General features: G+C 41.4%; 1 protein-coding gene across 1 annotated transcript in view; it reads left to right on the forward strand.

Moving 5' to 3' along the window:
• Nucleotides 1–26,114, forward strand: part of AR (androgen receptor) — a 209,445-nt gene that overhangs the window by 121,537 nt on the left and 61,794 nt on the right. The window contains exon 3 of the mRNA XM_039365373.1: nt 16,371–16,487. Coding sequence (XP_039221307.1) covers nt 16,371–16,487 — 117 coding nt within the window. The remainder of the gene's footprint in view (nt 1–16,370; nt 16,488–26,114) is intronic.

Genomic DNA, 26,114 nt, shown 5'->3' on the forward strand with positions numbered 1-26,114 from the left:
GGACCAGTCTTGGAGAAAGACTGTGCTGCCCAGCACCAGCCCCCATAGCCAGCCCAAAAGGATAACCTGGTTGCTGGTAATGGAAGCCTCTGGGAGGGTGAGGAGAATCAGGATGTATGTACTATTCCCCTCCCCTTCTCGGCAGAGACCATCCACAGCGTGACTAATGCTGTTTCTGCACTGGGCCTCCCTCAAGCAAAGAGGGGATATGTTAATGGGACTTGAGTGAATAGACGTGGACTATGCTGAGGAATATACAGTAGAGGTGACAAATAGATTTAAGGAATTAGATCTGATAGACAGAGTGCCTGAAGAACTATGGATGGAAGTTCGCAACATTGTACAAGAGGTAGCAACTAAAACCATCCCAAAGAAAAAGAAATGCAAGAAAGCAAAATGGCTGTCTGAGGAAGCTTTGCAAATAGCTGAGGAAAGAAGGGAAGCGAAAGGCAAAGGAGAAAGAGAAAGATACACCCAATGAATGCAGAATTCCAGAGAGTAGCTAGAAGAGATAAGAATGCCTTCTTAAATGACAGTGCAAAGAAATAGAAGAAAACAACAGAATAGGGAGGACCAGAGATCTCTTCAAGAAAATTGGAGATATGAAGGGAACGTTTCATGCAAAGATGGGCATGATAAAGGACCAAAATGGCAGGGACCTAACAGAGGCAGAAGAGATTAAGAAGAGATGGCAAAACTACACAGAAGAACTATACAAGAATGAGTTTAACGTCCCAGATAACATGACCTGACGAACCAGACATCCTAGAATGTGAAGTGAAATGGGCCTTAGAAAATCTGAGCAACAACAAAGCTAGTGGAGGTGACAGTATTCCAGCTGAGCTATTCAAAATCTTAAAAGACGATGCAGTAAAAGTGCTACACTCAATTTGCCAGCAAATTTGGAAAACTCAACAGTGGCCACAGGATTGGAAAAGGTCAGTTTACATTCCAATTCCAAAGAAAGGCAATGCCAAAGAATGTTCAAACTATCGCACCATTGCACTCATTTCACATGCTAGTAAAGTTATGCTTAAAATCCTACAAGCTAGACTCCAGCAGTATGTGGATCGAGAACTACCAGAAGTACAGGCAGGATTTCGAAGAGGCAGAGGAACTAGAGATCAAATTGCCAACATACGCTGGATCATGGAGAAAGCTAGGGAGTTCCAGAAAAACATCTACTTCTGCTTCATTGACTATGCTAAAGCCTTTGATTGTGTGGATCACAACAAATTGTGGCAAGTTCTTAAAGAGATGGGAGTACCAGACCATCTCATTTGTCTCTTGAGAAACCTATATGCGGGTCAAGAAGCAACAGTGAGAACCGAACACGGAACCACTGATTGGTTCAAAATTGGAAAAGGAGTCCGGCAAGGCTGTATACTGTCACCCTGCCTATTTAACTTATATGCAGAGCACATCATGAGAAAGGCAGGGCTAGATGAATCAAAAGTTGGAATTAAGATTGCCGGGAGAAATATCAACAACCTAAGATATGCAGATGATACCACTCTAATGGCAGAAAGTGAAGAGGAACTAAAGAGCCTCTTGATGCGGGTGAAGAAGGAGAGTGCAAAAGTTGGCTTGAAACTCAACATTAAGAAAACCAAAATCATGGCATCCGGCCCTCTCAATTCCTGGCAAATAGATGGGGAAGAAATGGAGGTAGTGACAGATTTTATTTTTCTGGGCTCCAAGATCACCTCAGATGGGGACTGCAGCCAAGAAATTAAAAGACGCTTGCTCCTGGGGAGGAAAGCTATGGCAAATCTAGACAGCATTCTAAAAAGCAGAGACATCACCCTGCCAACAAAAGTGCGTATAGTCCAGGCCATGGTTTTCCCAGTTGCAATGTATGGCTGTGAAAGTTGGACCATAAGAAAGGCTGAGCGCCAAAGAATTGAGGCCTTTGAACTATGGTGCTGGAGAAGACTCCAGCAACAATTTACTGTGGATTGGCCAGGAAGCTTGTGTTAAATTTCTAGGAATACCAGATTAGCTTTTTCTAGTGGCCAACTATTTAGATCAGTGGTTCTCAACCTTTCTAATGCCGCGACCCCATAATACAGTTCCCCATGTTGTGGTGACCCCCAACCACTTATACATCACCGGGTGCCAGGGGCGTGGACAAAGAAAAGGGGAAAAAAATGGCGGACAGCCTTGTTTGGCGACCCCCATGAAATAGTCGTTCGACCCCAAATGGGGTCCCGACCCACAGGTTGAGAACCACTGATTTAGATAGTTGAAGGAAATCAGCGGTGGCCAGTCTCCTTGGTGCTGGAAATGGAGGATGGATGGGAAGATCTTTTGGTCCACAGCTGATGAGACTTTGGAATTGAGCTATTTTACCCAGCATTGGATGGTAGGGACTGGAATGAAGAGTGCAGAAGGAAGTCCGTGCCACCATGAGAACATAGGGTGGGAGCCATCTAGTCTATAACCAATAATCCAAGTGGGAGAGAGATTCTTGTAATCAGGATGCTAGTGGATATTTACTGATAGTGAGTGTGTGGATGAGGGGGGAAATAACTGGTATCTGTAGATTATTAAAGTTTGACAGCCTTAATAGAGAGGATTGATGTGGTAATAGAATTTTCAAACAAAGAGCGATAAGAAGTTTGAATTGAGGCGGGCTGAGATGGTTGGTTGTAGGAAGGAAAAGTGAACAATAAGGGACATGTTCTCAGGATCAGCTGAAACGTTTTGACTGAGGAATGCTGTGTTTTGCCACAGAAAATGTGGATCAATCCCACCTAACTTGCTTATGTACTGCAGGATCTACTGCAGTAATGTTGAAGAGGCCTTAAGGAGTATACGGGAGCATATTTAAAGGTTTATTTCAAGTCAGATATCAAACTGGAGAGCTAAATCATTAAGATTTTCAATTTACTCTATACAGAATATTGCATTAGCTGAGAGTGTTGTGCGCTCAACTTGCACAGATGCCTTATGTCCATTTGACTCAGAGAACTCAGGAGCACTATTAGAGCATATGTCACAGAGAAGAGGGGCCCAGTCTATTCTCCAAGGCACCTGAAGGCAAGACAAGAAGTAATGGATGGAAGATCATCAAAGAGAGATCCAACCTGGAACTAAGAAGAAATCTCCTGACAGTGAGAACAATTAACCAATGGAATAGCTTGCCACCAGAAGTTGTGGGTGGTCCATCACTGGAAGTTTTTAAGAACAGGTTGAACAGCCATTTGTCTGAAATGGTATAGGGTCAAGATAACGGTAAAGATGATATCCTTTAATGTGGTGGAATATAGTTTTGATTTTCATTAGAAAGAGGATGATGAGTTACTAGTCCAATACCTACGCAGAGCACCTGCAACATAATACCAAATCATTTGACATGTGCTTCTAAGCCTTTTCGTGCATTCTTTCGTGCATCCGGTGAGGAAATGACTTTTGCTTTTCTTCCCTTCCTTCTCTACAATCTAACCCAGAAAAGCAGCTTTACAGAGGGCAGTGGGAATGGGCGGACTTGCGGGATGAAGGGTAAGAGAAGTGCTGCTGAGAGCTGGTGGTGTTAAAAGAACTTGGCGAAATTTCACATTAGGGCACTTAAGGCTCTTTATGCTTTTTTTTCTCAGAAGCAAAGGGTCTTGGGCATTATCACAAGTTCTAATAAAGTAAATTACAAGGTTGTGGGGTTGTTTTGTATTTTTTTAAAAATGTGGTTGTTTTTCAGCCCTATGTCCCAGCGTCATGCCAGGCATCGGGAGAAAGGGAGAGCATTATTATGAGAAAAAAGAGTCTAATGACTTTTATTCAAGGCTTTGATTGCAGGTTGTTGATGTGATTTTGCTAAGGAGGGTCTATCATGTCAAACAAAGAGCAAGAATGTGTAATGCCTAGAGGTTCGTGGAGGGGGGACTTTCTTACTCTGGACTCAATTGTTGCCTAGGAGACAGCTGCTTGTAACTATTTGCAGTGGCTTCTCCTGAAAAGCTGGGATATGAACTTAGAAAGCAGAGTTGTTCCCATTGTAGCTTGATGCATGAGGCTCTGGGCTTAGCAGAGGTAAACAGCAGGCTGTTAAAGGAGACAGCCATGTGGTTAGGGGGCCACCAACCATCTGGCAAGGGATGGAATGAACCTCACAAGAACTGGAAAGAATATATTCGGAAAACGACAGGCTCATCTTATCAGAAGGGCTTTAAACTAAAATTGAGGGGGGCAATCTTCATGACTTTTAGAACCTAATTCCAAGCAAAAACCACTAGATAACCAATCATTTAAGGAAGTAGGGAGTAAAGAGAAAGAAGAAGGGGGAAAAGGGGGGGGGGAACAGTAAACTAGAGAGTGATGGAAAGGATAGAAAACCCAAATACAAAGTAGGAGATAATAAGAAACATACCCAAACATACCTTAAAGGACCCAAATGCTTGTACAGTAATGCTCAAAGTTTAGTGAACAAACAGGGTGAACCTGAAGTGCTAATACATGAAGGCAGATATGATATATTTGCCATTACTGAAACTTGGTGGGATGAAACTCATGACCGGAATGTACTGATAGAAGGATATAAACTATCCAAAAGAAACAGACCTAACAAAAGAGGAGGTGGAGTTGCATTATATATAAAAGATCACTACATCTCTACAGAAATCCAGAAAACCAAGGATGAAAACCTCCTAGAAAGCATTTGGGTCAATATAAAAGGAAAAGGGAATGATATTGGGTATATACTACAGGTCACCCAACCAAGCAGAAGAAATAGATGAACTTTTTGCTAAACAACTAACAAATGTATGTAGGAAATATACTACAGTAATAATGGGAGACTTTAACTACCCTGATATGAACTGGGAGACAAATTCTGCAGCAAGTGGGAGATCAAACAAATTCCTAACCAAACAACTTTGTCATCCAAAAAGTAGAGGAGGGAACTAGAGGAAAAGCTATACTAGACCTAATTCTTACTAATAGTCTAGAAATAGGAATAGGAATAGGAATAGGAATAGGAATAGGAATAGAATAGAATAGAATAGAATAGAATAGAATAGAATAGAATAGAATAGAATAGAATAGAATAGAATAGAATAGAATAGAATAGAATAGAATAGAATAGAATAGACTTTAGAGGTCTTCTAGTCCAGCCACTTGCTCAAGCAGGAGAATCTATACCATCTCAGACAGGTGAATGTCTGGTGTCTTCTTAAAAATTTCCAGTGATGGAGCGCCCACGATTTCTGGGGGTAAGCTGTTCCTGTCATCTCAGAACCACTGTACCATATCTTTCAAAAATCGTGGAACACACGGGAATTATCGGAGGATTGGAAAAGAGCTGATGTGCTTCTCATCTTCAAAAAGGAAACAAACAAACAAACCCAGGAAAATACAGACCAATCATCCTAACATCAATACCTGGGAAGATACTGAAAAAAGATAATAAAAAACCAAATCTGCGAACATCTAGAAACAAATAAAGGTATAACTAGTAGCCAGCATGGGTGTGTTGAAAACAGATAATGCCAAACCAATCTTATTTCATTGGCTGACAAACCGTACTCAGCAAGTAGTCCTCAATGGTACTACATCCACATGGAGGGAAGTAAATGGGATACCACAAGGCTCCAGCTTAGGTCCAGGACTCTTCAACATAAATTATTTAGATGAGGGAATACAAGGGGAACTTATCAAATGTGCAGGTGACATTAAGCTGACAGGAATAGCCAACACCCCAGAAGACAAGCACAGGATCCAAAAAGATCTTGACAGACTTGAACAATTGGCCCTATTTAACAACATGAAATTTAATGTGGAAAAAAGCAAGGTTTTATACTTAGGCAGGAATAACCAAAGGTACAAGTACAGATTAGTCGAAACCTGGCTCAAAACAGTAACTGTGAGAGGGACCTTGGAGTCCTAGTGGACAATCACTTAAAATGAGCCAGTAGTGTGGGGCAGCAGCCAAAAAAGCTAATACAATCCTGGGTTGTGTAAACAGAGGCAAAGAATCAAAATTACGTGAAGTATTAGTACTGCTTTATAATGCCTTAGTAAGGCCACACCTGGAATACTGCATCCAGTTTTGGTCACCACATTGCAAAAAAAATGTTAAGACTTTGTAAAAAGTGCAAAGAAGAGCAACTAAGATGATTAAAGGCCTGGAGACAAAAACGTGAAGAATGGTTGCACGATTTGGATTTGGCCAGTTTAGAGAAAAGAAGGACTAGGGAGGACATGATAGCAGTATTTCAGTATTTGAGAGGTTGCCACAAAGAGGAGGGGGTCAATTTTTTTTCAAAGCACCAGAGGGCAGGACAAGAAACAATGTTTGGAAAGTAATCAAGGAGAGAAGCAACCTGGAATTAAGGAGAAACTTCCTCACTTTACATCTTAAGAAGACAGAACTCTTGGAATATCTCTTCCAACAGGCATCTTTATTAAGAGAAAATGATAGCAGACGTGCTAGACAGGATCTGAGGAATTCTCTCCCATACTTCAATGTTTTAAGTGTTCCAAAGCAGCCCCCCACCCCACAGTTCTTCCGGGCGACAGTCCTCATCCTCTCTTTTTCCATACCCCAGGCGCTGCATTATTTACCACCCCCACACACATCCCTTTTCCCTTACTGTCGGCAAAAGGGAGACTTCAGAGAGCAAGTAGATAAAAGGCGATGGCATATTGTTATGGTCAATCCTCTTGGTGAGAATCAACATCCAGTCCTTTTGAAGTTTAATGAAGGAAGTGAGAGCCATAAAACCCCCTGCTCATCCCCCTTCCCCTTCATAGTATGACAGAATCCAGAGAGAGCAGAAATGGGTTTTTCCATAGTAGATAACTAGAAATGAAATATAATTGGATTCTGACAGGAGGTTTTTAAGAAGACTCTGTACAGTCACTTGTCTGATAGGGTCTCCTACTTGAACGGGGTTGGACTAGAAGACCTCCAAGGTCCCTCTCAGCTCTATTCTAATTGATTGATTGAAATCTATATTAGTTCATGATAGCAAATCAAAAGCAAGTCATATACAGCCCATGACTGAGTTAGTTTGTCAAAGAGATGCCTTTTAATGTGTGGTTTATTGGAGAGGATGAAAGAGTTGAACCAATTAAATGAGGGGGTTAAATTTATTAAATTGGGTCTATGTTTGTGTGAATTGTTTTAAGGCCTAAATGTACTCAGGCATTTTTGGGCCCAGGCCCCACAGTTTCTACCTATCAGCACAATGTATTGATTCGGGAGGGGCCAAGAGATACAATCCCCTTGTCTTGGGAATTGTTTCTGCCCAGGAAGGCCATCTAGGACTTTAAAGGTAGTGACCATGAAAAATACAATAAAATACAAATGCATGTTTGTTTGGACAATATCTTGGTCAGTTCATTTTAATTTTTCAAGAAAGAATCTTTTATAGTTGCTGCTTTCTTCAACCATCCCATCCTGATGCCGATTCCTTCTGTGCACAAAAGGAGTTTAGCAGGATTCTGGCAAGGAAGGTTCTTGCAGGGTGTGTGTGAAAAAAAACTGGAGCTTTTCCCAGAAATTGTTGGAGAAAGCTTCAAAGCACTCATTTGTTATGAGGTTAATTCAGGAAAACTTGTCCATTATCAAAGAGAAAGTGGAAGAAAGAGCTAAAGACGCAAAGGACAAAGGATTCAAGTATGCCAAAGCAAAATTTGGATGTAACATTAAAACAACCCAGTTTTTTGGGTTTCTCTTCTCAGCAGATGCCTGGTCTAAGAGGGCAAGTCATCTTGAGCCTCGTAGTACTTGGATGAGAGACCACGGGGACGTTCAGGGCTGTAGGCCAGACTGGGTGATCACAAAACAAAACAAACAGCCTCCATGTTGTTCCAAAAGATGCCTGGTTGCCTCCAAGCATTCAGCTAAGCTCCAGGTCTGTTTGCTAAATAATTTTTATTGGATGTTGGATGAAACTTTATGTGAGAATGTTGGGGATGTGAATAACCAAAATAGATTTCAGCAAAGAGATTGTAGTGGTTACAATACATGTGAAGAAGCTGATCCAGCCAGCTTGAAAGTAGCAAGTTGCCAAACAGAATTTGCTCTGGGGCAATCTGGTTCCTGGGAGTTTTGGTATAATGTTTCTCACGCCACCAGAATCAGTGTGCTAATATTTAAAAATAATAAATAATAATTGCTTATAAATAATAATACTTAAAAATGATAATTGCTAGCTTAATTAAAAGGCTGTGGTACAATTTTTGTTAAGAAAGATGGTCAGCTAAGTCATATCTCTCCAGTCTTGTCTCTTGAAATAATTATTGCAAATGAAAACTTCCACTATGCTTCTTCTAGCTTTGTGCATCCCCTCATTGCTGCTATTGGCCTCTCTTTTTCCTTCACTTAATTATTTGCTCACCTGACCCATTTTATTTGCCTGTCTAATTTATAGAGCCTCCCATCTCATGAGCAAGAGACTCTGTGCATCCTACGAGAAAACTAAAACAATAAATTTTACATTTATTATCATTAACAAATATTAAAAACATTGGAAATTTTAAAAAAAGTTAAACAGGAATACTAGGCAGTATAGTATATATCAAGGGGACGACAGAGAATGAGATGGCTGGATGGAGTCACTGAAGCAGTAGGTGTGAACTTAAATGGAGTTGGTAGAGGACAGGAAGACCTGGAGGAATGTTGTCCATGGGGTCGCAATGGGTCGGACACGACTTCGCAATTAACAACAACAACAATAGTATATATGAACTGACTGGGGTCCCCAGGCCTGTTAGCATAAACTGGCCTTGAGGGACCTTCAGAAGCTTAGAAGCCATGAGGCCGTCCTCAGTTCAGGGGGGAAGGGATTCCACAGGGCAGGGTCACAGCGGGAATGGCCTCCCACCCAGGACCCACCCAATATAGCTCCTTAGATGAAAGAACCTATAACAGGTCCACTCTGTCAGATCTGATGGGATGGGCAGCCATGAATTTGGGGAAGGGTGGTGCATCAAACAATTTCATCCCATGCCATGTAGGTCGACAGCAGCTATTTGAATTGGACCTGGAAACACACTGGTACCCAATGCGACTTGCAGAGCAGAGATATAACGTGGACTGTAACAGAAGCAGATAGAAATGCTCATGCTGCTGCATTTTGCCCCAACTGGTTTCAGGGTATTCTTCAAGGGCAACCTCTTGAACCCCTAACTTTCTTCCTAGACCTTTCTCAATTTTACTTCTTCCTCACATTTCTTTCCTTCCCACTTTCAGTCTGCCTTTAACTCAGTCATTCTTCCTGGCTAGTTACTCAGGATATGCAGAATTTGCCAACCGGAGAAAGGAGGATTTGGGAAACTAAATATTGTATTCTAGTGAAATAGGCCTATTTCAGGACCAGGTTAGTCTCAGTTCTGAGGACTTCCAGGGCATGGTCCACTGGCAGCAGAACATTCTCAGGTGATCTGTTCCCAGTTGGACAAACTTTGCACCTCCCTGCTAATTAACACCCTCCCCTTTCTTTTTTTTAAAAAAACTTTAAAACAGTGGCCCCTGACCTTTTGGGCACTAGGGGCCGGCTCTGTGGAGGGAGGTTTTTTCCGTGGACCAGAGGCAGCCTTTGGGTCACATGCTGCTGGCATGCCACGGACCACCTGGGGTTGGCAACTCCTGCTTTAAAACATGCTTGTTTTTGTTCATAATGTAAACTTTTTTTTCTCTTTTTATAATTTTTTATTATTTTTCACCATACACCAAAACAAACTTAAAATACATAAACATAAATCTTTTCTTTTAACAGAACAGTACTCTGTATTTTAAGCATTCTTTACATCTTATTTACATTTTATGTACATCAATAATTATTGTCTTTTTCTTTCTCTGTTCTAGCCAATTATAATATTTGTTCCAAATTTCATAAAATTCTGTCGCCTCCTTGTCTTTTAATTCTAACATAAGTTTGTTCATTTCTGCACATTCCAAGATTTTGTACATAATCATATCATTTTTGGGAATATTTTCACTCTTCCAAGATTGAGCATATGCTATACGAGCTGCAGTCAATATGTGTATAATGATGTGTTGGAGTTGTTTTTCCATCTTTAAATTTATTATGCCCAAAAGAAATAATTCTGGTTTGAAATCCATTTATATCTCAGTTATCTTATTCGTATCCAATCTCTTATTTGTTCCCAATAATTTTTTGCTTTGGGGCACAGCCACCACATGTGATAAAATGTTCCTTCTCTGATTTTACATTTCCAACACTTTGGGTCTATGTTTTTATACATTTTAGCCAATCTCGCCGGTGTTAAATGCCATCTGTAAATCATTTTATATTGATTCTCACTGTATGCAGTTGATAGCGTCAATTTGCAATTTATGTTCCATAATCTTTCCCATTCCTCTAAATTTATATTTCGCCCCACATTTCGTGCCCACGCTATCATTGGCCCCTTCACAATTTCTTCCTCTAACTCTATCTCTAATAAGTATTTATAAATTTTTGATAATAGTTTTCCTTCCTTATTTATTAGACTTTTATCAAGTTGGTGTGGGGTCCGACTAATTCCATGTTCTTGCCTAACCCTATTATATCTAGATTGAATTTGTAAATACGGCCACCAATCTATGGGTATTCTTTGTTCCTCCAACTCTTCTCTTGACTGGAGATTTCCTCGGTTATCCAGTAATTCTTTATACCTAATCATCTTTTTTTTCTCTAATGTATTGGGATGAATCACTGCCTCCATCGGCGAGAACCAATTTGGAATTTTCCCATAGTGTCTTTTTTTTATTTTTTCCCATATCCCGATCAATGCTCCTCTTATCTGATGTTGCTGGAAATATGTTGATGTTTTCTTCTGTTTCCCCCATAGAAATGCATGCCAACCCGCCTGTAGATCATGTCCTTCAATCATTAATATCCTTTCATTATCCAAGTTTATCCAGTCTTTAATCCATAATAATCCTGCCGCATAATAATAGATTTCCCATTTAGGGAGTCCAAGACCACCTCTACTCTTACTGTCTTGTAATGTTTTGGTATTTATCCTAGCTTTTTTGCCTGCCCAAATAAATTTATTATTTTATCCAATTCTTTAAAAAAAGTTTTCTCTAATTCTTTTGGAATTGTTTGAAATAAATACAATAATCTTGGTAGAATATTCATTTTACTCAATGCGATTCTGCCTAATAATGATAATTGGAGATTCCCCCAAGTCTCAAGATCTTGTTTAATTTTTAATATCAATTTTGTATAGTTGTCTTCTTTTATTGAGGAACACCTTGAGGTTATCCAAATTCCTAAATATTTAATCTTTTTCGGTACTTGTAATCCCAAATTCTCTTCCAATTTCCTTTTTTGTTTATTGGTTAAATTGTTTGCTAACATTTTGGTCTTTTCTCTGTTAATTTTTAATCCTGCCACTATTCCAAATTTTTCTATTTCACCCATAAGAATATTTCCTCTCTCTATAGGTTCCTCAATAAAGAAAACCAGATCATCAGCGAATGCCTGTAACTTATATTCCTCTGCTTTGTCCTGTACCTCTTTTATTTCTTTATTTGCTCTAATTTGAACTAATAATACTTCAAGAGTCAAAATAAAAAGTATAGGAGAAATTGGGCATCCCTGTCTTACCCCTTTGTTTATTTCAAAACTTTTTGTATTCTCTCCATTGATTATCACACTAGCTCTCTGTGTTCTATATATTGCCTTTATTATGTTACTAAATTTCTCACCAAATTTCATATCCTCAATCTGTTGGAACATAAATTGCCAATTGAGGCTATCAAATGCTTTCTGCGCATCTAAAAAAATCAAAGCTGCCTGTTTTCCTAAATGTATTTCATAATACTCTAGGACATTTAACACCGTTCTAATATTGTTTCTGATTCGTCTTTGGGGTAAAAAACCATTTTGGTCTGGATGTATTATATTTTGTAAAATTAACTGTAATCTTTCAGCCATTATATTAGTAAAAATTTTGTAATCCGTATTTAGCCGCAAGATTGGCCTATAGTTTTTAATCTCTTTGGGGTCTGTGCCTTCTTTTGGGATAAGAGATATGATGGCATCTATCCAGCAGTCTGGTAGATTAGATTTCTCCAACACATCATGATACACCTCTAGTAATACCTTTTCAAAATCTTGGTGGAAGGTTTTGTATAAGGGGCAACCTAGAACAATTCAGTGTAAAAAACCATGGTGATTTGGGATGGGAAAGCTGAATTCAAACTCGCCTCTTGGTGACTGCAAGGCAGATGTCTGAGCAACAGATGTAGACGTGGTCCTCTACCGCCTTCTTTAGGGCTGTCTTCAATCTGCAGCTCTTCATTACCCAAGTGGTTCGTCATCCAAATAGGGACTGAACCCGATCCTGCTGTGGATCCCTTTCCAGGTCTGGCAGGTGCTGCCACCTTCCAAGACAAAAGTCAGGCAGGCAAACTTGAGCCCCACCACCTACCCAAAACAACCCGTTCACAGAAAAGGAGACTAGCTGTTCAGCTGCACTGTAGTCTTAAATACGTGGGCCTTTCTCAAGCCCTGAAATTCTTCAATAATAATTACCATCTGATTCCTTTTCAGGCTTCTTTGTACGCCTCTGTTCATTCAGTTAAAGCTTCTCCAACCTGCTTTTCAGATCTAACTTTTGTTATCATCTCTCCTGGCCTCTCTCCATCCCCACCTCAGGCCAAAGGGATGTATCTGCCTTTTCTTGCCTTCTCTCCTTTCCCATCTTCTTCTTTGCAGTCGCCTTCCTTTCTCCAAGCCCCCTGATATCCCCCCTTTTTTGTATCCTTCCCACCAGCTCTCTCCTCATTCTTTTCCTCCCTGATGATTTTCACGGACTTTGTTCCTCCGTCTCCTGAGGTTGCAGGGCTCTTCATGCTGCTTCCTCTTGGGCAACTTCATATTTCTTCAGAGCAGCTTGTGATGAAACACAACTCCTCCTCCTCCTCTCTTTTCTTTAATGCAACACTTCTGCCTGACTTCAGTCTTTGAACTTGTGGCCTTGGGCAGTTTTTTTATTCTTCTCTTTCCCAATTATTAAATCATCTTATCTCATCTTTGTTACAGGCGGAGATAAGAATATGTGCACTCTTGTTCTTTTCTTTTTGTCAAAGCGAGCAAATTTCTTGAATTGCTCCCTTCGCTGGAGCAGCCCTTCCTTCCCTCCTTCCTCGGCAGAGAGACTTTGGCCAGTCTCGCCTCTTTCACTTTTTTTCCCCAAGGAATCTTGTTACTCTCCAAGAGGAAGTGAAGACCTGGGTGGTGTGGGGGCATCAAGAGGCACAAGTCCAGTGCTTGAATGGTGCGAGCTCTCAAAGCAGCCCAGATTCGCCATCCAAGGAAAGGGAGACAAAGAAGCAGCCAGAATAGAATACAGAATTACAGAATTGGAAGGGACCTTGGAGGTCTTCTAGTCCAACCCTCTGCTTGAGCAGGAGACCCGGTACCATGACGGACAAATGGCTGACCAGTCTCTTCTTAAAAGGCTCCAGGGATGGAGCACTGAGCAAAGGACTTTTTAGAGGCCATGTGTCCAGGAACAAATGAAATCCAGAGCTTTTTCTCCTTTCCCTTTCTTTTTGTCTGCCCATTTTTCTAATGAAGTATCTTTTGGCATGTTAAAAAAAGCAACACATTAATTTCAGTATAAACCTTTGGTGACAAAGGCCATTGGCTATTCTCCAAAAGTAACTTAGTATTATACAGATCTCCCTGAAAGAGAGGTAACTGAGAAACAAACATATTTAATTTCTCTTTTGTTTACCATCCAAAATAAATCAGTGATAGGAAGTATAGAAACATAGCAAAAAAAAAAAAACCTCTGGAGAGATTTTCAAGTGACTGATTGCCAACTGTTTCTTATCATGTTTGCACCATAAACCTTGAGTTGCCATTTGTCTTCAGCAGACTAACAGAGCAATGTGGAAATTGTTATAAAATATGAAGAGCATCAATGTGCTCCAAAATCAGTTTCTGCCATAATGTAAAAGTAAAAGACCCAAGACCAGCAATCAGCCAAGTGCATGTCTCCTATTTTTTTTATATAAAACTTATAACACACCCGTCAGGTGGTTGCATGTAGCCAGGCCAGTTATCAGTGATCAAAAGTCCAAAAGAGCTCTGAATAAAACCACAAACCAAGAAGGCTGCAGCTGATCTAAAGGTCTTGGAGGGCTTACTCAGGAATCAGTTCTGGAACAGAAGAGACTGGAATTGAGTTGCCTCTTTGACCCAATCAGAATTTTTGCAATAGCATTTTGTTCTAGTGTACTTTGATTTAGAGAGTTACCGTTTAATAGATCATTGTAGAATGCCCGCAACCTAGTATAGTATCTTTAATTCAGTTAAGTATAAAGGTTTGCCATGATACACTTATCAGTGAGTGGATAATGGGGTGCAAATGATCCATTGCTATTTTGCAAACAATCCTAAAACATTTGTTGAAGGCAATGGATCAATCTGGAAAGAGTTCAAGTATTGTGTCTCACAAGAGGGTAACCAGGGCAGCTGTAAGGACCCACCCCACTTTGCATCTTAAGAAGACAGAACTCTTGGAATAATTCTTCCAACAGGCATCTTTTATTAAGAGAAAATGGTTGCAGGCGTTCTAGACAGGACTTGGGGTCCAAGCTTTCCCATTCAAGGTTTTAAGGGGTTCCCCAGTAGCCCCACCCAGAATCCAGGGAAGGCAGAAATGGGGTTTTCTATAGTTGATAACTAGAGATGAAATATAATTGGATTCTGACATCAGCAGTCAATCTGAAAATTAAGTCTCATGAGAAAGGGATGAAAAAGTATGCTTAACCTGAAGAAAAGAAAATTGAGAGGACTTGCAACAAATATTTCAAGGGCTGTTGTATAGGAAGAGGAGCAGGAATATCATCTCTGAGCAGAAATCACAGAATTGCAGATTTTGATTACAAATTCATTTTAACAGTGCAAACCGTCAGTAGTAAAACAGAGCTCAGAATGAACAGCTGCACAAGTACCTGGTTGAGAATGCTTTCTGATCCATTATGCCTTACATCAAATAGATTGTTAGACTAGATGATCTCCAGATACTTGCAAGCAATATGTCTTTATTGCGGGTTTCTTTTCTTTAGTGCTCCCTAAATTTGCTCCTTTGTCCTCCTCGTATCCTGTTTGAACTTCCACCTATATAGGAATGCTGTTATTGCCTTGTTTCCACTTAGCCGTTCTATTTTTGTCCATGTTTCTCTGTGCCTACTTTCTTTTCTAGTTGTCCATAACTTAAAATAATAATTTTTTTTTTAAAAAACTGCCATTTTTGTACTACATTCTTTTTAAACCCCAAGGCTGCCTTGAATTTTTCAAGAGGCAAATTAGGAGTAGGAATATGCTGATCGGTGTATTAGTAAGGCAGTTTCAGAGTTGTGCTTTTCTGAAGTAGTGAGGGTGAAGAAAATCAGTGCACTAATAAAAGGACTGAATGCGTCCTTGTGATTTTACCCCTCATGTCAGCGTAGGCGAGAGAGGGGGATCATATGTTCAGAGAACTCTACTGGCCAGCCTAATCCAAGTGTTCTTTTTCCTGCTGGCATTTTAAGCTGAGAGTTAAAGGAGAAAGAAACGTCTCAATCATTCTGATAGAGGGAAGTGTCCAAAAGTCAGGACTATAATTTTTTGGCTGCCTCTGTGACCAGGCATGCTAATGTAACCTTACCAAAGCTGGTAATATATGTGCTCATGCTGAGCACCACTTCCAGTGCCGCCTGGATATTTATGAATGTTCTGTGTCACTAACCCACCCAGCCAGATAATACCACCAAAATTAGTGAGGACGGTACTATACTATATATATTTTTTCTCAGGAAGGCGGCAATTAATATTCCAGTTAGTCTTCCCCCAAACAAGGGGGATTCTAAATTTTGATTTTTCCTATCCTAGATTTCAGTGTGAGAATATCCTGCACCCTTCTATACCGCAGCTTGTTGGATTTGCCGCCAGCTGCGTACAGAGTTGGTGGGGCCTGCTGAGCTTCTTCCTTGAGGCCTGGCAGTGGGTCGTGCTCTTCCAGCAGGAGCAGAGGTGTGGCAGCCCAAACATCTCGTTTCCAGCCTTTGCTCAGCAACTGGAATTGGCCCTGCTTCTGACCTGCCTCTGCCAGAGGCATCTTTGGGGCAGAGATACATTTCTCCCCATAGGTAGCATGACACGTTACATAGATGTAGATTCTCCAGTATTCAGGTGCACAAACAAAACTGTGGGCAGGCACATCATTCCTCACTCCCTATCATTTTTGCTTGATTGCACTTCCATTTCCTTGATTAAAACCCCTCAAATCTGATATGATTTGTATATTTATTGATACATTGATGTATTTATGTGTTTTTAATTGCAAGAGTCACCCACCCCACCTGTTCCAGCTTGTTCCCCTGATCTATTAATGACAAATTTCACTGTGACTTTTTTAAGGTAAACAAAAGTATCTCTGTGCCAGCCGAAATGACTGCACCATTGATAAATTCCGAAGGAAAAACTGTCCCTCCTGCCGGCTGAGGAAATGCTACGAAGCAGGGATGACCCTTGGAGGTAAGTCTTGCCACGTTTTGGGACTGGTGGGTTCACCAAAATTATGCTGTGTTCTTTGGGTGTCCCAGAACTTCATGAAGCTGAAACTCCTGTATGAAATCACAGGAGAAAAGATAAAAGTTTATGCCAAATGCATATTAGATTACGTCCATTCACTGATGAGCTTTTATCACATGAGACAATGAAATGAATCTTTGATATCTTTATGCAGGATCTAAGCAATCCCATCAGATCAAACTCAAATGAACCTGAGCCTATTACAAAGGCAGGTGTCCAAGGGACAAAAACTAGCTGGAAGAGACATTGTCTTGAGAAATCAGGAGAAAAAATATTGCCTTTAAGAGTTAACATGCAGTTAGGAACGGTGAAGACTGGGCAAAATAAGAATTAAGAATACAGAGAGCTAAAGCATGCATACCTGTCTATCTTTGTATTTCAGTACTATTTCTTTCTAAGCTTGTTTTCTGAGATAAGCAGCCTCGATTGCTATATCCTTTGTTCAAGCCCCTGATTATCTTGGTTGTCCTTTTCTCCAAGCTCTCTAATACCCCCTTTTGAGATGTGACCAGAGCATATGAAGTAGCTTTGGATGGGGTCAGATCAAAGAACCGATCCATCAGTATTCTAACCTTGGAGTCTTCTAGTACAACTGCCTGCCCAAGGCAGAAGACCTTCTACTATCCTGGACAAATGATTGTCTAAAAGTAGTTGTCTATCTGAAAACCAATTTAGAAAAGGCTGTGCTGCATATAAAAAAATATATATGTGGATAAAAAGGCTAATTAGACAGCAAGCTATAGAGGAAAAATTTGCTGGGACGGACCACTGGACCCAGTGATGCTTTTACAAAAACAACAACAACACCAGAATTTATTTGTGGGCTATCAACTTAATCTCATGAGTATTTTAAGTTTCACTTGAAAAAGCAATACTACCCTATTAAGCGACCCTTACTTCTGGGAATGTTACTTTTTAATAAGTGAATGATCATTAGGCTGAGCGATGAGTACCACCAGGTTCCAGCCCTGTGATGGCTCTGATTCTGACAATAGGGCTTTCCCAGATCCAGAACCACAACTCAGGCCTGCGCTGGTAGAGATGCCTCAACCGCATTTCCCAGCTGCAGAAGAGCTGCATCTCCCAAACTCCTCCTCTGTATGCAATTCTCAGTTTCCATCTTGCCTCACTGATGCTTGGAGGTTAATATAAAAACATAGAGTGATGCAACGTTGTTTACTTCTTTTAATTTAATCCATGCCCTCCTCTTGTGGGGTTTCAAGGCAGTTGGTCTCCTTAATTCACCTTCTCTTCCCAGTTCCCCTCTGTGTCTTTAGCATTTACTTTACTCTTAAGGAACTCTGGAAATGCACATGGTTTTATTACAGGAGGCCATGTGTTGATTAAATTTAAAATGTATTGCTGATTGTGTCCCGAATTCAGTGGTAGGATTCAGCCGGTTCGCACCACTTCAGGAGAACAGGTAGCTAATTTTTTGTTGCCCAGGCCCAGAACAGATTTCCAGAAGCGGCATCCATAGAGAACCAGTTGTTCACATATATTAATCCCACTACTGCCCGAATTAGCACACTTCTCTTTTCTGAAGCACTTAATAATTTAGGCCATCTGGTGCTGGAGTAAAGTTGACATGAATTTAGCCAATTTCACTTTGTAGCCTAAGTATTTATTTTATCTATTTATTTTACTTCAATAGTCTTATATACCACTTGAGTCATGCCTGATGCAGCAGCAGCTTACTGAACTCCTAAAACAGTAATAAGAGTAAAACAAAACAGTAGAAACATATAATAATAAAAATATAATAACGTATAATAATAAAATAACACTGCATCAACAATTTAATCGGTAGTATTCCATGCTCCAAGGAACAACTGGAACACCATCCACTTCAGGAGAGATTAAAACGATTCCTTCAGCCCAAAATCTTGCTGAAATAGCCTGGTCAATATGGAATTGCAAAAAGCAAGCCAGCTGGGGCCAACCTGATACTAAGGGCAGTGCTTTTCCAGTGAAGGGGACACTGAATGGGAGGCTTCAACCGCGGGAATCCTGCAAGAGATTTTCCCAAAATGATGGGATTTAGAGGGAGTCCTCTTTTCCAGGTCTCAACAAGTGGGTAGAAATTGTTGGGAGAATGTGATCCCACAGATAATCAGGATCTAACAGGAAGACCTTTCTTTCATGTAGGAAAGGTCCATCTAATTCATCTATTAGTTTTTTGAGAGTGATAATAATCATATGGATGAGGGCAAGCCAGTAGATAATATCTTCTTAGATTTCAAAAAGCTGTTGATAAAGTTCCTCATCAAAGACTTCTTAGTAAGCTGAACAGCCATGGAATAAAAGCAGATCTTTTTGCAGATAAAGAACTGGCTAAAGTATAGGAATCCTGGGATTCTGTCCTAGGACAGGTGCTTTTTAACACATTTATAAATGATCTGGAATCAGGCATGGCTAATGGAATAGCCAGGTTTGCTAATGACACTAAGTTGTTCAGAGTAGTAATAACAGTAAGACATATCTGCACATTAGGGGAATGTGTATCAAAATGGCAGATGCCATTCAATGTGAGGAAGGGTAAAGTGATGCACATTGGCACCCCAAATTGTAAGTGCTCATACAAATTAACAGGATCAGCTAACAATGATTGATGAGGAAAAAGACCTTGGGGCAATGGTCAACAGATCAATGGAGGTGCTGACACAGTGAGCATCTGCTGTATTAAAAAAAAAGGCCAACAGCATGTTGGGAGTAATAAGAAGTGGCACTGAAAACAGAGATGGCAATATCCTAATGTTCTTATATGGATCCATAGTGTAACCTGATCTGGAATACTGTGTGCAGTTCTGGTAGCTGCTCCCCAAAAAAGGAGACAATAGAGCTAGAAAAGGTTCAGAGGAGGACAGCTAAGATGACGAAGGGGTTGGAGCAGCTTCTCTAGAAAGGAGGCAAATGAAAGGAGGAGATATGCTTGAAATCTACAGAATTGGGCATGATGTGGATTAAATGGGCACATAGAAACTGTTTTTCTCTTTCCCAAAATACTAGACCTAGAGGCCCATTCAGTAAAATTGAATCCTGGAAGGGTCAGGACAGCCAACGGCCTTTTTTTTTTTTTTCCACACAATGCATAATTAAACTTTGAAATTCACTATTATGAAATATAGTATTAGCTCCTTCTTAAGTGGCTTGAAAAATGGGTTCGGCCAATTCATGGAAACCTTTGGGATCAATGATTATTAGCCTTGATGAAATGTGACTATCTGAGAGTGGAATAGCAGGGAGATTAGTGGGCTTCCTTCCTTGTTTGAGCACTATGAGAACAAACTGCTGGACTACGTCCATTAAGAGTCTGACCTAGCAGTGCCTGCGTATGTCCCTGAGGAAGAGGATGACTGATGAGCCTGTTTACCAGCTTTTTGTCAAGCATCTCTCCAAAAATAGTCCATAGTCAGTGGGGCAGCTGACAGGCTAGGAGGAGGCAGCAGGGAACTTTCTCAGTTTGCTATGTGAACCTCTTCTCAGCTCACATGTTCTCTCCCCCACCCACTGGGCCGGACTGTTTTTCAACCCATTTCTGACAGTCTTCTGGAAAACAGGTACACAGAAGTCCACTGATCTTCCAAAAATAGCCCATAGACAAGGATGGATCATCTCAGAGCATTAATGCTGAGGCAGACAGGAGTACTTCAGGAGTGTGTGTGTGTGTGTCTCTGTGTGTGTGTGTGTTTAAGTTTATTAACTGTGTAGCTGTTGGCTATGATACAAATAAATCCAGAGCAAAATGTGAGCAATCTTCACTTAGTAAATGCAGCCTATTCACCATGTCAAATTAAGGAATCCCCTTTCCAGTTGATTGGCGTGATCCTCAAATAGGGCTACTGATGTGTGTTATCTCTCCCTTTATAAATTAAGGAAATAAAGGCCTCTTTCCGTGATGGAGGAAGTTCTTCACATACTTGAATCTCATTAATTATTTGAATTCAAGATTTAGTCAGGATTTCTTAATGAGCCTTATAATATCCTGCAGAAATAGCATTGGATTCTGGAGTTTTATTCATTGTAAACATTTTAATTGCTTCTTTAGTTTTGACTTAAGTTATGGTTCAAATAAGTCTCTTTTTGCCTAGAAAGTAGATTGCAACATGATCATTTTAAAACTGATATGTCAGCTACAAATCCACCTGGTGATACTGTCTATCCCACATTTTTTTAGCTTACCAAGAAGTAGGTTGTGGTCTACTTTGTCAAGTATTTTACTGAAATCCAAGTATACCATGTCCACTGCATTTCACCAGCCCACTAATTTTTTGTCAAACAATGAAATATGATTTGTTTAGCATGATCTGTTTATGACAAACCCTTTTTGACTTGTGGTTATAACTTTGCTTGCTTCTAGCTGTTTGCAGATCTGTTGTTTGATTATCTTGTCCAGCTTCTTCCCTGGATATTTTTTTTTCCTCCTTTTTTGAAGATCAGGTCTTCAGAAAAGTTGAAGATACTAGCTCATATTGTCAAAAAAAACAGGCAGACCTTTTCTCTATACAACCGGCGTCCGTCGTTTAAGTCTGGCTCAGACCGAACTACCTGGAGCAGGTATCGGCCATTTCAAGCAGGGCCAGACCGCTCATCAGACCGGTTCAGCTACAGAGACAAGCCAAAGCCACAATTCCAGGCTAAGCGGCCCTTTCGCGGCAGAGGAGATCGTCCTTTCCGAAAGTCAAAGTGACTTGAGGCTTCAAGGGTGATAGCTATGATCCAAGCTTCCAGACGGCCGGTGACGAATCGGATCTATGATGCCACTTGGAAGAACTTCTGTGATTGGTGTACCTGTAAGGGTTTGTCTATCTCTTCTGTCACTATTCCAATGATTCTTGAATACCTCATGGATGGAGTGGATAAGGGCTTAGCGCCCAACACCTTGCATAGACAGGTGACCGCTCTTTCCATGGTGTTCATCTGTGCCAATGCCACTCCATTGTCCCATCATCCCAGGGTCCGGTCCTTTATGAAAGGAATCTCCAACACCAGACCTCCAGTAGTACACAGGTATCCATCTTGGGAACTACCTTGGGTTCTGCAGGCACTCATTAGGTCTCCCTTTGAACCTATAAGGTCTTGTCCTCTTCACATTTTGTCTCACGTCGGCGAGGCACGTGTCAGAGCTGGCTGCTCTTTCAGTTAGGGAAGACCTGTGTACCTTCTATCAGGACAGAATGGTGATGAGGTTAGATCCCTCATTCATTCCCAAGGTGAATACACTGTTTCACCGGGCTCAGGACATTGTACTACCAAACTTTTGTCCCAATCCTTCTCACACACTAGAAAAGCAGTGGCATTACCTAGATGTATGTAGGGCATTGCGTTATTACATTAAGAGGACAGCTTCCTTTCACAAATCAGAGGCATTGTTTGTCTCTTTCCACTCAGCTTCCAAGGGACAGAAGGTTTCCTCCTCTACTATAGCCAGGTGGATCAAGGCCTGTATCACTCAATCTTACCAGGCTTATTCTTTACCTGTCCCAAGCCACCTGACAGCGCACTCTACTCATAGCGCTTCAACATCGGCAGCGTGGCAGACTCAGACGTCCATAGAGGACATCTGTAAGGCGGCTACGTGATTGTCCCCTTCACCATTCACTCGCCACTACAAACTCGACAAGTTTGCTTCCGCAGAGGCCGCTTTTGGCCATCGGGTTTTACAACAAGTGGTCCATTTCAGCACCGACATTTAACCAACCTGCTTCCCACCTGTGGAATCATAGGGGCTTTGGTATGTCCCATTCGTGGATTCTACATTCCTCTACATGCTGGAGAAGGGGCATTATCTTACCTGAACGCCTTTTCTCAGCATGAGGAATATAGAATCCACCCCTCCCTGATCATTACCAGCAGTTAGGTTAGTGTCAGCAGTTCGGAGCCATCACATCACACAATCATTCGCTTCGCCCTTTCGAAACTGGGGCATGGTCAGACCCTGCAGAGGCGTGGTAACTTTGATTGTTTGGTCTTATTCTGGCCCATATAGCTCTATGCACCATATAGCTCTATTTTGGAGTGTCTGGCAGTTATTGGATTAAATGCTACGTATGTTGATGGGTCAGTGGGAGGAGTTCCAAAGGTCATTGGGAGACTTCCTGGACACAAGCCACATGGGAATCTCTTTGTCTGTAAGAAGCATGGGCCATGGAAGGTCACTCAATGAACCTGAGTCATTATAAAGATGGTATGAAGAGCAATATTTTCTTACCTAGAGGGATGATCTAAAGGATGGACAAAGATGTATTTTCGAGAATGTCAACCACAGCGTGAATGCAAGTAATCTTTCTCGTTAAAATATATTTTGTTTATTATAAGATCGTTTCTTTTGAGTTAACTATCTGACTGCATTTAAAAGAAGACACTTTAGATTTGAGTCAGAATAGTAAGAAAATACTCATAATTCATGCCATCTTTTGGAAGCAAATAGTAAGTTGGCAAGGATTAATTCTTCTCTCAAAGCTGCAACAGTTTGAAGAAAGAATCAAATTTGTTAGCCTTTTCTCTACATTGACCCTTGGGGAAGTAAAGCAGATACTTTCTTGTTAGTAACTATGTGACTAATCTCCTTCAATTGCCTGCAAAGAAATTTCTGGGATAGCAAAGCCAGCGTGTCTGTATAAAAGACAGCTTTCAAGGAGTGATTCAGAGGCATTGTTTTGTTAATTCGCTTGCTAGCCAACGCTTCAAAGTTAAAAAGTGCCTTGTATCTGATTTAAAATTACCTTTGGATCTGTTCACAAGCTAATGTTTATAGCGAAGAGAAAAGAAAAATCTACACTTTTGTTCCTTGCATGAAAAGTTTGAATTTTAACACCAAAAGGAGCTTGGGCTTTATCCCCCTCCTCTCTTTGCCAGTGAAGTACGCAGCCTGAAACAAAGAACTGACAACAAATTTGTTTCTTCTCCACAAGTTTGCTAGCAAGGAAGGCTGATTGCCCTTCAATAAACTCATTTGTTGCTATAGTGACACAGGCCCTAGGAATGCTCGGAATTTCAGCCAATGTTATGAGATGAGGAATCTGGTTACAGAGGCAGAACCAACCCCACATAGCATCGCAGAAGCACCCCCTGGTGGTCATGCGAAATTTTTTTTTAGCTGAGTTACAACAGCCACAATTAATTCAGTACACAACAGAGGGAAAGAAAGTACTTCACTGCGCGCATAAATAACTACACAGAGCAAATCTGTTAGTTAAAGTGCAAGTTATTTAAAGTTATCCCAAGCTACCAATACCCCCTAGAGGGCACAGAGTGAACCTACCAGAAGCATTCACTCACTCACTTGAGCTGAACACCAAGCTGTTCCAGCTTGAAGGAACTTAGGCAGAAGAAATCAAAGCCAAGTCTCTTTGGCTATTATCACAAGCTCAACAGTACCAGGTGGGAGTTTGTACCTCTACATTCTCTCAGTGGCCACTAACAGTAACGTGGTAATAGGAAGAATTTGGCTGGCCTTTCTTCAGACGCCCCTAGTGGTTAAAGGAGGCACTACATGCATGCCTTTAATCACACCCAGAGAAGCCCCTCTAGTGGACAAAGGGTGAACCTCGAAGCCAGAGCACCCTGGTAGCTGAACCACAGCAAGTGACCCCTAGTGGTGGAGGGGTGAACTGCACTGAAGTACCCACAAACGCAGGAGAACGCACCCAGCGGCATCTCCACCCACAGACAGCACCTCAGAAGCTGATCTACAAGTAGCGACCCCTAGTGGTCAAAGAGAGAAGTTCTTCAAATTCTCTTCAAAATAGCTGAGAAGAACACTGAACCTACCATAGCCATAGCAGAGTGTCCTACTGGTCTAGCAGAAGGGGTTCAACCAACCAGCCTAGTTGAGATACACCAACCAGCCCACAGAATCCATGAACTCACATGTGATGAAGAAATGGGACACCATCCACAGCCGCAACGAAAGAGGCTGGGAGAGATTCTACAAACTCTACCACGAACAAAAGGAGTGTTCCCCATAGCCCAAGCCTCACCAGAGAAGCAGACCGGTCGACAGAGCCGAGTCCAAAGTCTCCCGCTATTCACATGCACCATCCCAATGGTCGCACGTGGATCCATCCCATGTGTCTGGAAAGGCCTCATCTTTTCGCCACATGTCCAAGGTACATTCCAGCGTGTCCCAACAATCGCATATCGCAGGACCCTCCCACCATTCAAAGGCATCTTCTCACCAGAGCCATGCATCTCGAGCCTCAGGGGCACAGAGCATTGCCGCCTGTCTCAGGGAAGCACGGATCAATACCGCAATGGCTGACGCCGCTGCACAAGCAACAGTAGATGACAAGATACATAGAGAAGACTTGGCCAAAGCTCAGGCCAACTTTAAGATTTTCCAGCGACAACAGAGAGCAAAAGAGGCAGCTGCAATAGAAGCGAACCTGCAGAGAGAGTTGAAAGATGCCATGTCAATGCCCAAGTTGGAAAGTCTAGGAAGGGAAAGTTCTCACAGCCATGAACAGGCCTACGTGGACAACCTAAGCTCATTCCAGAATGCACAGATGAGAGCGCCACAGCCAGCCACAAGCCCCCCAAAACCGGGTAGACGAACAGAGGAATCTCAATGACCAGATGCGGCGGTCAGCCACAGAGTTGATGTCGCGATACCTAGGTCACGAGATCTCCCCATCATTGCCACCCCATTGAACCCTATAAAATCACACCTACAACACTGCACGCTTGTGACAACCAAACCTGTTTTGGTAGCAACAGTGTTCCAGACAAGTAACAATTACAACAACTTAGCCTTGTCCATAGAGGACAAACAAGACAAACAATGTCTTCAAGACTGGGAGTCATGGAGTGTACTCCCAAGATGTCTCCAAGGCATGCAAGTGCAGTGTACGTACGTCTCCAGCTCACCTGCCCCAGTGCAGAAGAAAGAATTGGACACTTCCTTAGACGTGTCTACGAAGGTGACTGCAGCCTTAAGATACGTCTCACTCTACAGCGGGGAGAGCCACACTTACGTCATCTTGTTTGCGACCATAAGATGCGTCAGAGTCTACAGCGGGGAGTGCTGCAGTCTTGGTATCTTCTTAGGGAAAGTGAGATTAACAATGCAAGAAGGCCACACCATACCAAGGTTAGAGCTATGTGGTACCACTTTGGCTGTAAAGCTGACCAACTTGACAGCGAAGACGTTGTGCCTTGAACTACAGTCTACCACTTTCTACGCAGACAGCAAGGTGATGTCAAGCTACATCTGCAATCAAAGCAGACACTTCTACGTCTATGTAAGCAACAGAGAGAAAAGGATTGAAACATCTTTAAGCCCCAAACAATGGCAACATGTGCCAAAAAATAAGAACTTTGTTAACCAAGTGAAGTGGCCCAACCTTGCCACACAGATAACAGAACTGATCTGGCTAGAAAGTCTTCAGTTCTTGGCCTGTCCAAATAGACAGATGCCACATAGACCAAAATGTTATGCACTTCCAGCTTCAGATCAAAGTGCCAACCTTCAACCTCAGACACCCAGTAAACGTCAACCAAAAGAAGTCACTTTAGATTTGAGTCATAATAGGTCTGATTGGGCTAGAAGACTAAATCAACCCATTCATA

The sequence above is a fragment of the Crotalus tigris genome, unplaced genomic scaffold (genome assembly GCF_016545835.1).
Source record: "Crotalus tigris isolate CLP2741 ecotype Arizona unplaced genomic scaffold, ASM1654583v1 scf7180000020062.1902635, whole genome shotgun sequence".
NCBI lineage: Eukaryota > Metazoa > Chordata > Lepidosauria > Squamata > Viperidae > Crotalus > Crotalus tigris.